General features: G+C 42.2%; 2 protein-coding genes and 1 non-coding gene across 6 annotated transcripts; 2 read left to right on the top strand and 1 right to left on the bottom strand.

Annotated features, from left to right (window-relative positions):
* Positions 1–222: 222 nt before the first annotated feature.
* CIART (circadian associated repressor of transcription) lies at positions 223–4,441 on the top strand. Of its 4 annotated transcripts, none has more exons than XM_072946650.1 (6): positions 223–562; positions 1,507–1,678; positions 1,847–1,922; positions 2,164–2,242; positions 2,420–2,531; positions 3,783–4,441. In XM_072946650.1, the coding sequence occupies exons 2-6, from the start codon at positions 1,577–1,579 to the stop codon at positions 4,305–4,307; spliced, it is 894 nt and encodes a 297-aa protein (XP_072802751.1). In that variant the 5' UTR covers positions 223–562; positions 1,507–1,576; the 3' UTR covers positions 4,308–4,441. The 4 variants fall into 4 exon arrangements, with proteins under 4 accessions (XP_072802751.1, XP_015105572.1, XP_006217078.1 ...); XM_015250086.3 differs by lacking the exon at positions 223–562 and adding an exon at positions 604–716; XM_006217016.4 differs by lacking the exon at positions 223–562 and adding an exon at positions 628–716 and having other exon boundaries at positions 1,274–1,678.
* Positions 4,442–6,865: 2,424 nt separating this feature from the next.
* On the bottom strand, positions 6,866–6,968 carry LOC116284974 (U6 spliceosomal RNA). The gene has a single exon (XR_004194659.1). It is a non-coding gene; the product is annotated as a U6 spliceosomal RNA (small nuclear RNA).
* Positions 6,969–8,298: 1,330 nt separating this feature from the next.
* On the top strand, positions 8,299–17,136 carry MRPS21 (mitochondrial ribosomal protein S21). Its single transcript, XM_006216935.4, has 3 exons — positions 8,299–8,516; positions 8,947–9,052; positions 16,815–17,136. The coding sequence occupies exons 2-3, from the start codon at positions 8,970–8,972 to the stop codon at positions 16,993–16,995; spliced, it is 264 nt and encodes an 87-aa protein (XP_006216997.1). The 5' UTR covers positions 8,299–8,516; positions 8,947–8,969; the 3' UTR covers positions 16,996–17,136.
* The last annotated feature ends 240 nt before the right edge of the window (positions 17,137–17,376 follow it).

Raw genomic sequence — 17,376 nt, 5'->3', positions numbered from 1 at the left:
AGGGCAGGAGGCACCCAGCTTGCAGGAGGAGGGGAGGGTGAAACAGAGACCAGGGAATCACGAGGGGTGAGCTGCCGAGACGGGGAGAGGATATACAGTGGCACACATCCATTCTCTCACACACGTTGCTGACGCAACTCGCTGATGGTTTCCACGTGCTGCACTCGTGAGATGAGGCTCTAAAAGAGGGGGCAGAGGGGTCGGCTCCAAGGAAGAGCCAGGAGTCCCAAGTCTCGAGGTTCACTCCTCAAATCGCACAACCAGTCTGCACACGCCAGTTGCACCGCTCCAGGCGCGCCACCACCCTATTTAAGGCCACAGGCTCCGCCCTTTCCCTCCCCTCCCTTCTTTTCCACTCTTTTTCCATCCTCCTCCTTTTCTCACCACGGGGTCCTCCTCGCTAGCCGCATGTAGGGGCGGAGCACGAAATGCTTACCTTCCAACCAATCGTCACCTGACTGCCTCTCTATTGGCCGAGCCCCTGTATGCTGTAGCAAATGGAATGTGAACTTCAGTGACGCGAGTCACGTGCCACCGGCTAGACAACCAATGAGGATGCGAGGTCTGTGTACGCAGGGGGAAGGCACGTGCGGAGCTGCACGTGTCTGGGAGGGGGAAGGGGCGGGACCCAGTGGGAGAGAGGCGGAGGTGGGTAGCGGAGACCCGAGAGTCTGAGAAGGATCTGGAGACAGCCTGGGCTAAGCCGACCCACACAGGTGAGGAGACTCAGAACAGGGAGCGATTCGTGCAGGGGGATCAGATCCGAAGGGAGTGGGCTTAGGGACCTAACGCAGATCTGAGTATTGCGAGGGATCGCATCACGTGACAGGCGCGACTGGAGGTGGTCCGGCGCAGGGATCCTGATCAGAAACATTGGGAAGTGGCCAGAGGTCTGTGTGAGGTGCGGTCCTAGGTGGGTTCGGGTGCCGCAGCTTTTCGGCTCGCCGGCAGCTTGACCTCAGGTAGAGAGGCTCGCTGCGGGGACAGGATGGGAACAGAGCAGACGAACTGGGGGAAGGTGTCAAATCAGGTAATTTACTCTGAGGGAAGAAAGAACAGTCTGTGTCAGGCTCACAGCTGCTCTGTGGAGGCCAGAGGGGCAGTCCAGGTTCTTAACGGAGGGGAAGAGGTGGGAAGATGACTTTTTCTATTGTCCCCGAGACAGGTAATATTGGGGAGGGAGAGAAGAGATATTATTATCGCGTACAGTACACCCCAGTCCGTTTCCTAATCCTCAGATTCTGGTTTCAAACGCCCTCGCTTTGCTCTTCAGTTGCAGGTCCCCATCTTTGGGTACTACGGGAGCTGCCCTATGGATTCTCCATCTAGCGTTTCTTCCTATTCTTCCTACTCTCTTTCTTCCTCTTTTTCCACCTCCCCAGTGAACAATGACTTTGGCTTTCCCTCCGATAGTGAGGGGGAAGCCAAGTGGGCCCATGGCCCCAAGCCAGACACTGTTGGGCAGAGGGGAGGTTCTTGGCCCAGCCCCGGTCCTATCCGCTGCAGGCAACGACCCAAGGTTTCCAGTAACGGACGTACAGCATCTCGCTCGGAACAGCGGGGCTTGGTTTCTTCTATGTCAGGATCTGGGGTCAAAAGATCAAGAGACGGTGAACTGGAAATCTGTCTAAACATCCAGGGGTGTACCACAGAAGGAGACCTGCTCTTTGCTCAGAAGGTAAGAGAAAACTGGAGAAAGGAGACACGACCAGAGTGATTTAGTACCCAGGTGGTTCGTAAGGACCCTATGAGGATAGTATTGGCTCCCAGATTTGGAGATGGAAGAATCAGTACTGGTGTGAACAATTCTTGGTCTGCTCATGCCTTTTGTCCTGTTTCTCGGCAGTGTAAAGAGCTCCAAGGATTCATACGCCCTCTCACAGACTTACTGAATGGGCTGAAGATGGGTCGATTTGAGAGAGGTAATTATCTGGTTAGTTCCATTCATTTGAGCTAGGTTTAGCTCCCTCTTTCTCTCTCTCTTTTAAAATATGTTTTAAATGTGCATTTTTCTTAAGTCTTTGGGATATGGATGATTCCTTTTTTCTTCTGTGACTTAAATTCTTTAGGTGCATGAATTTTAACCCCCTTCTGACCTTACTTTACCTAACTAAATTCTTACAGCTCAATTCTTGTTCTCTCTTTCTCTCACACTGACCCCAGGATTGAGCAGTTTCCAGCAGAGCGTGGCAATGGACAGGATTCAGCGTATTGTAGGTGTTTTGCAGAAGCCACAGATGGGGTAAGTCCCCTTGGTTCTTTCCTCAGTGCTTCATAAAAAAAAGGAGATATCTTTGACACAACGTTGTAAAATGACTATTACTGAATAAAAAAAATTTTTTTAAAAAGGAGATGTCTCCAATCTTGTCCTGTTGCTGTTTTCACATCTAATGGCTTTTTTTAAATGTGTTTTTCATAGAGAGCGTTATCTAGGAACCCTGCTACAGGTAGAAGGGATGTTAAAGACTTGGTTTCCTCATATAGCTGCCCACAAGTCATCGCTGGATAGTAGTAGGCACCAGCTGACCCAGGTAAGAACTTATAAACCTGAGGAAGAGGTGGGAAATAGCCAAAGAAATGAAGTGTACCTGCAGAAATGGGCTCCCTCTTCCATTTTCTTTGGGGTCTTTCATCTTTTCAACAAGTTTCATTTCAGGAAAGGGAATGTCTGAACTTCCTTCATTGTCTTGGTTTCTAGATGTTCTTTGGTTCTATTTTGTTTGGATCATCATGCAGAATGCCACGAAGTCTAACCCTATCCCTCCTGTTGCAGCTTATCCACTTTCTGCTTGGATTCAGGGGGCTTTTCACCTGGCCAGTTGAATCATGCAGGAAGAGTCCTCAGTTTCTCCCTGCAAATCTTTTCTCCCCTGCTTCCCCTAAAACCATTTTCCTCTCCCTCTTTTTACACCTGCACAAGTATTCTTGGGTCCCTGTGGAAGCTTGGGTTTTGAGGACTGGTCATAAGATGTATATCGCTGGGAAGTCTAAGAGATGTATCACCCATGGGGCACCCATAGGGAGAGTGCTGGAAAGATTCTTAGACCTGGTGTGGAATGATCTATTTTCTGTGCCTTCAAATAATAGAGTATTTAGGGGGCACTTAAATGATAGAGAGGAGAAAGTCTTCTGTAGACAATGGACAGTCCTTCTTGTTTTCAATCAGTCACAGTTATTACTGCTCTGGGAATAATTGATTTAAAAATAAGCAGGAGGATCTTGCCTGCATATTAATTTATACTTCTTAAGGAATTCAGCATATGAAATTAGAATTGAAAATACAGAAATTGGGAAGTGATTATTCCAACTAAAAATAGACTTTTTACCGGGGGAGGGTATAGCTCAGTGGTAGAGCGCGTGCACGAGATCCTGGGTTCAATCCCCAGTACCTCCATTAAAATAAATAGATAAATAAACCCAATTATCTCCTCCCCTGAAAGAAAAATTTTTAAGTAGACTTTCTTGAAAGAAGTTCTAAAATGAATTAGTTTATAAATAAGAATGTATGGGACTGTTTGTTTTACTTTGTATGTATTTGGATATCCAGTGCCTATATAGTGTGTGGTACATAGTAAGCCCTCAAGAATTTGTTTAAAAAATGAAAGTACATTTTGGTTACCAAAACTTTTACTTAATCATGGCTTGGCAGGAACTTATCTGTTGCATAAAAGAAAGTATGCCAGCATTGCAGAGTTCCCAAGGAAAGCAGTTTTAAGCAACCAAGTGGAGTTGATCTGAAAACTTTCTCACATGATTTTTTTCTCTTTTCTCCCCATCCCTAGCATTCTCCAAACCACCACGGTTACCCAATTGCGTCTTCTTCTACACCTTTCATGGAAAAGATGGACCAGACACAGCTAGGGAAGCTAGTATCGAAACCAAAGCAGCCTTGGCACCTCACTGAATGGCCAACTATGAATCTCACTTGGATCCACACCACTCCAATTTGCAATCCCCCTCTCAGTTCTCCAGGTACCATCTCCTTTAGCCATGGTCCTGTAGGCACTGGAACCAGCATTGGTGTCATCCTTTTCCTCCAGCATGGAGTACAGCCCTTCACCCAGTCAGCTCCAGTCACTCCAGTTCCATCTGCTGCAGCATCTCCTGTCATCCCTGGTGAACCTAAGAAACTATCTGGAGAGGGGCCTTGTTGCCACAATTTGCCAGTGACTCTGCCATCAGACTGGAACTGTACCCTACCCCCTCCTGGCCTACCCACCATAACTGGAGCGATGACCATGGGACACCTGGAGCAGATGGGAAGGCAGTCGCCAGCTGCTCCTGATGTCTACCCTCTCAACCCCTAATCCAGGACTTAGCATCGTAGTTTCTAATTTGTGTAAATAGATGTCTTCCTGCATTTTTTTTTTTTTACTTTTAATGTGTGTATCTGTGTTGAGGGAAGAGAAATCCTTTCTGATTAAAGAAATTTTGTACTAAACAGTTTGCTGAGTGGGGGAAATTTAAACCTTCTGCCTCCAATAACAATATTTATCTTCTGAGCTGAACAGAAAAAAGAGGATGGGAATGTTTGTGAACATGCGCTCGCCAGATTAGAAGTCTGGATGGGACAATATACGTCCTATGGTAGAAGAAATTGGACTCTCTGTTGCTATCTTTTCTAGGGAAGATCCTTGAGGCAGAGCTGGGTTTGTTCTTTCATTCAGGCTCAGAGACTAGTACCTTTCCCTTTGTGTCTCTCACTCTTGTAATCTTCCAGCTGGCCCAGACTAGCAGGTTCTACTGCTCTGGGGTAGCTCTTTGCTTTGTTGCGAGCTGTTGGCGCTTGTGGATGAGTGCATATGTAATCTACTGCTGCCAGAGGAGAGGTACAAAAGCCAGAACAGCCTTTGTGGTTGCCAGTTTTGAAGAGGAAGGAGTGCCTTAAATCCGTCAGAATGGGAAGTCCCCTCAGATACTGGGCCTCATCCTTATTCAAAAAGCTGCAGCTGCTAAGTGGGTGCTACCCAGTGTCATCAGGAGGCAAAAATGAAGACTGTGAATTTACCTATATCTACCCTTTTCCATGTATTACTACTCTTTCTGACTTGTCTCAGTTTCCACCAAAACCATGTCCTCTCCTATCCTAAGCCTTGGCAATGTATCAGACTATTCAGTCATTTTACTAACTGCTTATTGGCTACTTAACATGTTTCTCTTAGCTAGTTTTACATCTTTCACCTATTTTTCAAGTCCTTTGTTCTCAGTGAATTATTGTCTCCTTTTATGTCAGACAGCATGACCTCCTTTCTAAGGCAAACTTCTCCATTTGTGTTTTGATTACCTTTCACCTCTGGAACTTTTGCTGAATCACTTATCCTCTCTTTATCTTGTAACATCAATTTGTTATTGAATTGTTTATTCTTTCTTTCTCCTACAAGTGTGATCAGGTCTCTCCTTCTTGAGAAATCTCTTGAACCTGTTTGCCCTTTCTCATCTTTTCTCCATAATTCTTGACACAGTAGTCTAATTGTACTCTTTCTCCTTTTTACCACTCAGTCCTTAAACTCTTGCAGCCTAGCTCTACTACACTTTCTTAAGTTACCAGTGATCTTATAGAATCAGAGTATTATAATGTAGCTTCCTCCATCCAATCAGTAGCTAGGTCCAGGGGCCTTTACAAAGGCTATGTACTTCATACTCTCTTATCATTTGATGCTCTTGGTAAAGCCTACTGAAACCCTCCTCCCTCGGATCCCATGACAGCACACTATCCCAATTCTTCTCTTACCAATCTGGCAACAACTTCTAGGTCTCTTAATAGCCTCACTTCTGCCCACTCCAGAGTGTAGGTGTTGCCCTAGGCTCAGTCCTTGGCTTTTTTCTCTGACTACATTCTTTCACTTCAAGGTTTCGTGTCTTTCATGGCTCTAATTATTGCCTCAACTTAGAAGATAGCTGAAGCTTTATCTCCAGTCCCAGCCTTTCCCCTGAGATGGCATACTGAATGTCTCCATTTCTGCTGGATAGTTCCATTTACATGTTATTAACACTTAAAACTTATCTAAAATTGCAGCATTTTAGAGCCAAGAGGGTACCATTTGTATTTAATTCAACCCCTTCATTTTATAGATGAGGAAACTTAGGGAGCTTGTGTAAGACAATACAATGTATTGTACGGAACTCTTGGTTTCCAGCCAGGTGCCTTTTCTGGTGTTCACCAATCAAAATATTATCCTTCCTTTAGAGATGTCCTGTTCTGCTTTTTTACAGTCTCTTTTTCTTCTATTGATGCTATCGATGGTACCATCATTTTTGTAGATAATGAGGCTTAAAATGTGGTGCTATTTATAGTCACCAAATACTTTTTATTCTGTGTTTGGAATGTTTCTTAAAATCCATTTCTTTCTGTCCATTCCATTGCCACCTCCCTGGTCTAAACCTTGATTATGGCAATAACCTCTCTTCCTTCTCATACTTTCTCACTGGTAACTAGATTAATTTTCCTGGAACATTGCTTTGCATGTCATTTCCTATTCATTGGCTCTCCAGTACTTTGAGAAGAAAGTCCAAAACCTTTAGTCAAAATCTGTTTCTTCCTCTACTCCCCTGCATAATTTTCCTGTTCCAGTTTATTTATTTGCCCCTGAACACTGTAAGCCTTTTTGCCTCTAAACTCTTGTTCATGCCGTTTACCTTGCCCAGCCTTTCCTGCTTCTGTTAACTAAACCCTGCCCTCTTTTCAATGACTAACTTAAGTCCTTCCCCCAATTATTCTCCCACTAAACATGATATATGTGCTTAGTCTTTGGCCCTTTACCCCATCAAATGAAATCAGTTACATAAAATGCCTAGTACAAGGTTTGGTATATAGCAGGCTCTAGAAATGTTACTTTTCTCCTTCCTTCCTTTCAAAGTATTTTTTTAAAATATGGAGTGCTTCACGGATCTGCATGTCATCCTTGCACAGGGGCCATGCTAATCTTCTATCATTTCAATTTTAGTGTATGTTCTGCCAAAGCGAGCACCAAAGTATTTTTATATTTTATCCCATTTGATTCCCATGACAAACTTTGTGTGATTAAAAGCCACTATTAGTTCCATTTTACAGATAAGAAAATAGACTGATAGTTTAAGTCAAGGGTCAGCAAAAGCCAGACATGCTTTGTGGGCTATACATCTCTGCTGCAACTACCCAGTGTAGCCCAAAGCAGCCGTACCTAATACATAAACAAACAGCACAAGAGTGGGGCTGGATTTGACCTGGAGGCAGTACTTTGCAGACTACTGGTTTAAGGTCATACACCTGATGAATATCAGAATTTGGATAGAATCCAGATCTCCTGATCCTCAACCCAGTGCTTTTCCACCAATTTATGCTGTTGCCTATGTAATTTATTTTGCATATGCTATCTTGTTTTACTATTTATCTTTTACGGCTACTTATTGTCTTTTGGAAGTCCAAGAGATACTAGAGTGGTATCAACAGTTTCTGACACAAAGTAGACATTCAATAAAAGTCTATCAATAAACATAATTATGTCCCAGCCTAGCTCTATTTTGATACTTTGAACCTGGCTTACTCTAAAGCAGGCGTCAGTTTTTGCATGAGTTCCATTAGCATACTGGATGAGGCTGCATCTGTGTGTGTGTGCGCGCGCGCGCGCGCGCCTGTGTGTACTCTAAGAACCTTGTGTTAAGTACCTGGTTGGGACCTTTTGAGCCTTTTCTTACTGTTTTCCAGTAGCCTCTCCCAGAGGATGTGAACTTATGTGAATAAGCATAAATGGATACATATGTAGAAGTAACACACAAATAAAAGGAAAGCTGTTTCCACAGTGAGGAAGAAATTTAAAAAGGAGCTATTTCTACTAAGTCTCACTAGGAGACAAATGGGATAGAAGTTGACATAAAAGAATCTTTGATTCTAAATCCTGCAGATGTTTTTCCAATTCTTTCTTTAGTGATTTCACTTTACTTCGTGAAATGGCTGGGCAGGTCGTATTATAGAAAACTCATGGTATATTTATTTCGTTTATTTTCCTTAGTTTTTAAGCAGATGAGGGGTGTGAAGTTGTTTTTCATACATAAGTCAGATCTCAAAGAATCTGTGTCCTTTGGAAGGGAAAACAGGAAGCATGCTCAGGAACTTCGCCTATTTCCCTCATTTTCCTTCCAGAAGAAGAAATGGATTAAATATCTATTTCGCATTTCATAGGATTAAGGGGCATGTTAATCCCTTCGAGCTGACCTCAGGGGCCGAGGCCGAAGGACAGTGACTCCACGAGAAGGCGAAAAACTTGTTTGGGGGGAATTTAAGACAACAAGCATTCCACTTTGTAAGGTGTGGAGTCCAGGCTCGAAACTTGGCCGTGGGGGGCGGAGAAAAGAAACCGTCAACCGGGGCCGGGAAGGTTGCCATGGTTTCCGCGTAACGTCCCTCCCCTTTCAGCCTCAGTGTCTGCACTGCGCTGGAGATTACACAACTTCCGCTTCCGGTCGGGGCGGGCTCTGGGTCGGCTAGACCCTGAGGGGTGGGGGGTGAGAGGTCCCTGCGCCAAGTTGGCGAAAGGAAGGTGAGTGTGGCGGGATGGCGCGGTTGCAGGCGGTTGCCCACATTCCTAAGCCCCGAGAAAGGCTCCGTTCCCAACTCCCACCTCAAACCCTCCTGGAACCGTTAGCGATAATGGGGCGGGGCGAGGGGCCTGTGGAGCGTCCCGGTCCTCCCGTGCTCGGCCAAGTGACTCAAAACTGGGGACGCCCTGCTACCATCTCTTTTCTTCCCTATAGTAGGGTTTATATTGGTAAAGAAAACGAGGGAGTCTTGAACACGATTCGCGTGTACTTTCTAGGATATGAGGACTTGCAAGTGCCCCTGTATCGCATGTTCCAGAGCCTGTTGCATTTCCAGACCCTGAATAAGCCACGCGGTACAGTGTGTGTTCTCTTGTGATTATCTTTCTTACCTGGGTTCTGTGCTTTATTCCCTTTTCCTCCGTGCTGCAGACTGAAGACTTAAATCCAAGGTCATGGCAAAACATCTGAAGTTCATTGCCAGGACTGTGATGGTACAGGAAGGGAACGTGGAAGGTGCATACAGGACCCTAAACAGGTAACTGGTAAGAGACCAGAATCATGCCTAGACCAGCTCTCTTGGGAAGTGCAGTGGTTATTTTCTGCCTTCCCCGTCATAGGTTGTCTCAAACCAGTGCCAGCCCAGGTGTTCACAGTCTTGAAACTTCTCAGCCCCTCAGTTTAGTACCTTAAAACTGAAGTTCTTCCCAGACCCCGACTGTATGAAGCTTATTCATTAGTGTTCATTCCTTTGATGATGAACCTGAATTCTACCCAAGACTTTTAAAAGAGCCCAAAGGGAACAAGTTATAAAGTTGCTAGGAAGCGGGAAAATAGTACATGGTATACAGAAAGCTGAGTGAGGGATTGATGTAGGACAAGGCTAATGGAAAAGCTGAGCTCGTATTTGGGGTCTTACAGAAGCAAGATGGGAGAGTGTTACAGGTTCAGAGAAAGTTTACAGCGTAAGCAAAAACACATAGATGGAAATGAACTGACTGGAGTGGAGGAGCTGTATTGAAAGGTTTTGAATCCTAAGCTAAGATTTAGAATGACCGTAATAAAGAACGCCTACCTATTATGGTTTCTCAAGCAGATAGTTCCTTTATCTTCCCCTATCACTAGTTATAAGGGTTTTGACTTTCTGGCATGCTTCATTTATCATTTTCTCTCCCCAGTGAAGCAGAGTTTGGAGAAACAAATGCTTCTTGAGTTGAATTATCAAATAATTTTGTGAAAGAGATCTTAATATGTGAGCTGGCCCTCTGCCTTAAGGCCACTAAGGTGGTAACTTTACTTCAGAAATAAGAGAAGCCTCGGAAAAGAAAATTGTATTGCTTGGGTCACACAATTACCAAATGGTGGAAGAAGCATAAAACACACATTTTTCTAGTGCAGTATTCTTTGCTCTGTGTTACTAGATTATTTACTAGTTTCTCTGGAAATGGAGAGACCTATGGCAGTCATTATCCGGTTAAGGAATCCTTATGTGATTGGGTTTAAAGATAGGTAGGGTTCTTGGGGACTGAGAAGGTAAATGTAAGAGAACATTGTTCTTAACAAAGAGTTCTAGATGTGGAGGGCTGGATGGCAGAAGACTGTAGTAAATGAGGACAAAGATGCTCTCAGAAGCTGTGTAATTGAAAAGCAGGCTCAGGATGGTTTGTATGTCTTTTCAAAGGATCTGATCTAAGGTGCCTCATTACCTCACTCAGTATCAGTGCATGTCAGTTGTACCCCTGGGCAGAAGCTGTTCCCTTTGCATTTTCACTTACATCGAAAGTAAAGATAATCAGTTAAGTACAGGGTAGTAAGATAATCCTATTTCATTTTTATTCTATCACTGCTCATTCCCATCTCTCCTATTTCAGACCTTTAAGTGGCATGTCTTTGGAATGGTTGAGATGATCTAATGATCTTCCTCTGCCCCTATACTGGGAGCACCAAATGACTATCTTTGCAGACTCTATAGTGAATTAGCTAGTGAGATGAAATGCTGAATTTTGGGAAAGGGAGTCTTGCAGATTACGTCACCATTTTCTGACTTCTCCCTGTAAATCTTTCTGTATGATTTATTTTGGTGGATTTAAGTGGGTCTTCTAACCAGGGTGATTGAGATGTTTATATTGTTGAGGGATGTCAAAGGGCAGCTGTTACTTGATGGTAGAACAAATTTCCAAAGGCTCAGCTTTAGCTCCCTTCACCTCTCCTATTCCAAAAGTGCAAATAACACAAAAACAAGAATTTTGTTTTTGGGAATCAGCTCTTTGACAGAACCCAAAACAATTTGTAGTGCAGCATTATTTATTGAACCATTTCTTATAATTGTTTCAAGACAATAGCTACAGCTTTAATTCTTTTTACCAAAGCCAGGCCTGAAAATAGTTTTCCCACATAAATGAGGCAGCATAATTTAGTAGTTTAGAGCACAGACTCTGAAGCAGACTGACTGGTTCGGATTCCTGCTATGCCACTTATTAGCCTCATGAGCTATGAATAGCTACTTAATGTCTCTGCCTCAGTTTCTTCTTCTGTACAGTGGAGCTGTCAATAGTGCCCACCTCATAGGGTTGATGTGAGAATTAAGATAGTAATATAAATGAATTAGAACAGTGCTTAGCACATAGTAGGCATCATGTGTTAGCTATTGCCATAATTTGGAAGTCACTGGAAGGAAGTTTTTACCCTTGTGGTTTTGTTTCCTCGTGGATTTTTTTTGAAAGATTCAGTTTGCTTTAACTGTTTTGTCTCTTATCTTGATTATCAAGTTATGCTCAAGGGGGCCTGGAGGTGAAAAAATGAGAGAATAATTAAGCTTTGTTTTGTCATGACGATCTAGTTTGCTGCTGCTATTGGAATGACTTTTCTTCTAGACAGTGATACTTTCCAACCAAGGCTCCTTCTCCATAGCCTAATGCTAATCTCATTCAGAAATAACAGCATTTATTCCCTCTGTATGCACTGCTCCCTCTTCCCCATTTCCACTTTCAAAAATTTAGAAACCTGAGAACAGAATATTTCTAGTTTCCTGCCTGAAGGAGTTGATCATCTCTCCACTGATACCTGGTCTGCAGAAAGCAGAAGGCCAGCTCCACCTTCTGAGAGAGGACTCTTCCAATTTCTTTGTCTGGGATTAGTCTAACTAACTAGAAACAAATCTGTATCTCTGTCTCTTACAAAATTCCTATTCAGGAAATACCTCTTTTTTTTCATTAACATTAGAGTTTTGCGTTTCCTGGTTTTTCTTTTGTTTTTCTGTTTTTTTTAAGTTTATCTAAAAATCCTTCCTGATGATCCCAGGTACGGAGTGGGTGTAGGTGATTCCGGGAAGAAGAAATAAATGGCAAAAAGTGAGGCATGTTTGGATACCTTCTGCCATCTGGCCTTGCATAGTACTATCTCTTGTTAAGAATCTGTTTTCAAATATCTTTAAATTAATTTCCTTTCTTCTTCCCTTCCTACCTCCCTCCCACCCTTCCTCCTTTTTGTTAAAACAACAGCCTCATACTTCTTTTAAGATTCTCTTTTTTATAGTTGGATAGCACTTTATACGTACTTTTTTCCTGGGTAGAAATGCTAATTTTAGTCAGAAACAGCAAGAGACTGGTGTGACACTATGTGGTTTTTGATCCTGACTACCAGTCACCTGGGGAATCTTAAAAAAAACAAAAAACAAAAAAACCCTACAAAACTCAAGATTCCAGGGCCCGGAGTCTCTAGGCAGTGGCCAGAAGCATTTTTAAAAATGTCCCATGAGATTTTAATAGGCTTCTTAAGGGCAGAGATTTGTGCTTTTTCACTTATGTATCCCTTGCATTTACCAACGTGCCTGGTGCAGAGAAAGCTCTCCATAATGTCTACTTAATGAATGTAAATGTTCCTTTATCTTCTGTCACTCCCTTACTTTAGTGTTTGTCAAGCTTTTCTACCAAAGTATCCTTAACAGCAGAGGAGAGTGAAGGACCACTACAAGCAAATATGGAATTTCTTTGAGGTCTCTTTATTTTCTTACTTACTTTTTTTTTTAAATTATTGTTTAGGTCTCTCTTTTTTTAATTAAAATTTTAGATGATTTTTTTTTAATCTGTTGCCATTACATCTGTTTTAGGGCTAGAGCTCCCTCTTCTCCTCTAATAAAAGTTGGTCCTCTAGGCAGATACATCAAATTTATCCAGAGATTTTTGTCTTTGGATAGTACTCTTTGGCATTTTGTCAAGTATCCTAGGTAAGAAATGTGGTGTTACTTTTTCTTCACTTCAGGAATTGAAACACCAATGTAGGAATAGGTTTTGGGGAAAACTATTTACATTGCTTAAAAAGAAAAGAATTTGATCAGAAAGAAGAGGAGTGGTTAGGCAAAAAAATAAATGAAGAGATTCAAGTCCCATAGATTCAGAGCCTGAGGTGTGTGATGATCTCTTTTAGGCTTCCTTATGCATTTAGAAAATTCAAAGCTTGTGGCTGGGATTGTCTGGGAAAGCAATGCAAGAAGTGTATGGTTGGAAAAAGCCAGCTTGGGGCAAGTATTATGGCAGTGATTTTTATAATCTTTGGGGAGGATACGTATTTTGTCAATTTAGATTTATTCCTCTGGAAGCTGCATTTCTGTTCCTTTTTATCTTGGAGTGTTAGCTGTATATTCTTAAATTGTATTTTCACCTCAGGGAAAAAAGTGAACAAATATTTTGCTCTAGAATAATTTTCTAGGCAAGGACTTTTGAGTATGCAAATGTCCACATGCTGGTTCTGGAGTGTCCCAGTTTTCCTATCTGTCAAACACTGTATTTTCTTTTTTTCTTTCTTTTTCCCGAGTCTTTTTTTTTTTCCTGTATTGAAATATAGTTGCTGTAGAATATTATGTGTTACAGGTGTACAATATAGTGATTCACAATTTTTGAAGGTTATACTCCAGTTATAGTTATGAAATATTGGCTATATTCCCCATGTTGTACAATATATCCTTATAGCTTATTTTATGCCTAATAGTTTGTACCTAATCGTCTGCCCCTGTAATACCCCCTCCCCACCTTTCTCTCCCCACTGGTAACCACTAGTTTGTTCTCTATATCTGCTGCTTCTTTATTTTCACTGGTTATATTTTTTAGATTCCACATATAAGTGATACCATATAGTATTTGTCTTTCTCTTTCTGACTTATTTCACTTAGCTTAATGTCCTCCAAGTTCATCCACAGTATTTTCTGATACTTTTATTCGTTTCCTCTGCTTTTCCCTAATGTCCGCAGGCTATCCTTTCTGTATCTCTCTCTTACATCCCAGGCTTCTCCTCCTCTCTCTCAGCTTTCTGATAGTTGGAAGTTTAAAAATAAGGTGCATGTTCTGTGGTTTAATTACTGCAATGGGTATGAGCAAATGAGAAGAGAGGAAGGTGGTTAAAGCTTTAGCATGTTTGGAGCACAGAGGTAGTGTTACGAAGGAAACATCCTATGTGTCTGCCCAGTGAGACCGCCGCTAAATGATTGTTATATAACCAAGGGCCGTCACTGGTGCCCTGGGATGAGGAGATGGAGAGTAGAGGTTGCTAGGAAGCCCTGCGTGATTGGCTGGGCCCCAGGCAAGGAAAAGCAAGCATACTGGAAGCGTGCCCAGTTGACCCCCTTTTATTCTTGGTAGGCGAGCTTCTAGGCCCATTGAGTCCTTCTGCGGACACGTTGGTCCTGACGTAGGCTGGCTACACTGACATGTGAGTCTGCCACCCCCGAACTCCCCCAGCCCAGGCAGCTCAGCTCCTTTTACATAATCTGTTGAATTTCACTAAAACTGGCGGCTGATTTCAGTGTTGGGTTGCCAGGCGCCCAAACTACAGGCTGATCTGTTTACTCTAAACGTCTTGGTTTGCTAGTTGAACCACTTTTGGAAGCAGAATTATTGTTAGTCAATACCCTCTCTGTTTGCTTCATGAGTTCTACAAAGCTCTTCCAGCATCCTTTTTATTAGAAATGAGTAGCTGCCTCTACTGCAGGGATTCTAGAGCATTTGAAGATGATCTATGCCTTTTTAGGATAAGTAGATGGTGCAGGGTAAGGAAGGGAATCCCCACCTGGCATCTTAGAATTTACTTGGTTTGCATTTTGGAAGTAGAACCATAGAGGGAACACCATTTAGCAACCCTCATCATTATGTTGGGGGCCACTGATCTTTTCATTTTTTCCCCTCCTCTGTTCTTACATTCTTCTGTTACTTCTTTTTTCTTGTCTTGCTTTTCTGCCTGACCACATAGACATTTTACTTGGTAAGATGATCACTTCTGTTTCAGAACCTTTTGAAACTCCAGTAAGGTACCTTAGTATGTGTCTAAATGCTCTCCTCCTTCTGCAGTTTTCTTTCATCCTACTTTTAAACTGTCTTTGTCTTTCCAGTAGGATCCTCTTCCTGGGTGAAGTCATATCCAGGGGCTCTGTTCTTTTCATAGTCTCTCTTCAAATCCAGTCTCCTAGCCCTTTTAAATTATATATCCAATCTTTTCCTTTCAGGCACTTTTTTTTCCCTTTTTTTCCCTTCTAATATACTTGTTTCTAGTTCAAAAAGTAGCCTTCATTAAACAGCAATAAACAAAGTCTAGACAGAAATAAATGCTTAGATACTGGATCAGTTCGTTTCCCTCAGTATGCCATGTCTTCTTGGCCTGCATCTTTTTACTCTAATTAAGAAGACTGGCTCAGCTCTTTCTTCTCTCATCATTCCTTTGCCCATGGGCACTGCAGTCATCTGTCTTTCGAATCTCTGTGGCTTTTGTTTGAGAAGCAGAGTGGTATTATAGAGCACCGCACTAAAGACCTGAATTTTACTCCTAGCTCCATTTTGTGAACTTGGGCAAGTCAGTCTCTCTGAACTTCAGCTTTCTAATCTGTAAAAAGATGATATTACCTGCTTAGTCATTTTCGTAGAATTATGATTGACATTATGGATGTGTAAAATGCTATCTAAACACTAATGTGCCATTTTAGTGAAGGTAATGTTATTGAGGCTTTCTGAGCTAATATTTCCAAGAACTGTGTCTATTACAAAGTCAGCTAATCCCGTGAACTGTGAATGTGTGTCAGTCACATAGAGGATTCGTTTTTGTCATACATGGACTGATAATTTGCTTTCTGCCAAGTCTTATATTAAATGCCAAAATGAAAAAAAACTTATCTCTAACCTTAGAAAGCACACAACCCTGTAAGGGAGATTTAAAAGATTAAAAAATCAAACATGCTTAATATAATACTATCTGATCAGTGCTTTGAACGTTATTAATAGCATGCTGTGGCATTGGTTCTCCCTGGACCATCAGCAGCAACATCACCTGGGAACTTGTTATAATTGCAAATTCTTGGGCGCCACCCTGGAAATATGAAATCAGAAACTGAAGGTGGCAGAGTGATCTGTGTTTTAACAAGTTTTCTAGGTGACTGTTGCACACTAAAGTTTGAGAACCACTGTGTTTTGTGAACAGAGGGAAGGAGTTAATTTCTCCTGGACCAGTTTACAAATGTGGTAACTATTGATTTGGGTCTTTGAAAAATAAATGATTTTATGAAACTGAGAAAGAAATGAATCATATTCTAAGAGAACATCATGAGCAAAGGTAAAAAAAATAGATACGTAGTGTTTTCAGAGAACTGCCCCTAGTTCAGTGTGACTGGACAAAGGCTTTGTAGGGCAAGTTATTAAAGATAAAGCTAGAGAGAGTGGGGAGCTCAGTTGTTTAGGGCATTGAGCTTAGACTTGGTTCCCAAATTTATCTGCACATTGAAATTACCTGAGGAACTTAACAAACACTGCCCATGTCCCTCCTCACTTGTGATTTAATTGGCCTGGAGTGTGGTCTAGGATTTGGAATTTTTAAAAGGTCCCTGGGTGATTCTAATATGCTGACAAGTTTGAGAACCACTGGCTTAGACTATTTTGTATATTGTGAAAGATTGTTTAACATCAGAGTGACACAATCCAATTTATGTTTTAGGACAATAATTGGTGTAAGGAAGGAGTATGGAAATAGGGCAGCCTGTTTACCCTTCACAGTTCAAATATCCTCAGGTGTGTTGTGGGAGAAAAACGATTGAGAACAAGACCATGACTATAAATTCCCCAAGAACAAAGACTGTAAAATTAATTGCCTTTTTTCCCCCTCACATACTACTATTTGAGACCTGGCCTGTATATGTAGGCAGTTAATGCTGTATTTCACACCATAATTTTTATAGACACCAATTGTTTGATGAGTTGACTTCTGACCACTGTGAAACTGGAAAATTATAATGAGCCCAAGGCTCTAACTTCATTGTCTTTATACAGGATCCTCACCATGGATGGGCTCATTGAGGACATAAAACGACGGCGGTACTACGAGAAGCCTTGCCGTCGGCGACAGAGGGAAAGCTATGAAACCTGCCGGCGAATCTACAACATGGAAATGGCTCGCAAGATCAACTTCTTGATGCGAAAGAATCGGGCGGATCCATGGCAGGGCTGCTGAGGCCTGGAGATAGGAGGCCCAGTGTGAAAACCCTTATCCAGTTGTCTCCACCTCTTTTCTTTCTCCAACCCCATTTTCTCTTACCTTCCTACAATAAACTCAATCACATACGTGTAAGAAGGCCTGCATGTATAGAAGCAATCCCACTAGTCAGCAGTGGACTCTCTCTTTCATGAAGTCAAAGAAACCGAGTCAAAAAGTAGTCTAAGCGTAGAATGGCGATTGCCAAGAGCTAGTGTTGGGAGTGGGGAAATGGGAAATTATTTATTGACCACCGTTTCAGTTTGGGAAGATAAAAAAGTTCTGGAAATAAGTGGTGGTGATAGTTGCACAACAGTGTGAATGTTCTTAATGCCACTGAGCTGTACACTTAAATGATAA

Source organism: Vicugna pacos, chromosome 21, assembly GCF_048564905.1.
Source record: "Vicugna pacos chromosome 21, VicPac4, whole genome shotgun sequence".
NCBI lineage: Eukaryota > Metazoa > Chordata > Mammalia > Artiodactyla > Camelidae > Vicugna > Vicugna pacos.
The sequence above is the reverse complement of the archived record's forward strand: the minus strand, read 5'-3'. Positions and strand labels throughout refer to the sequence as shown.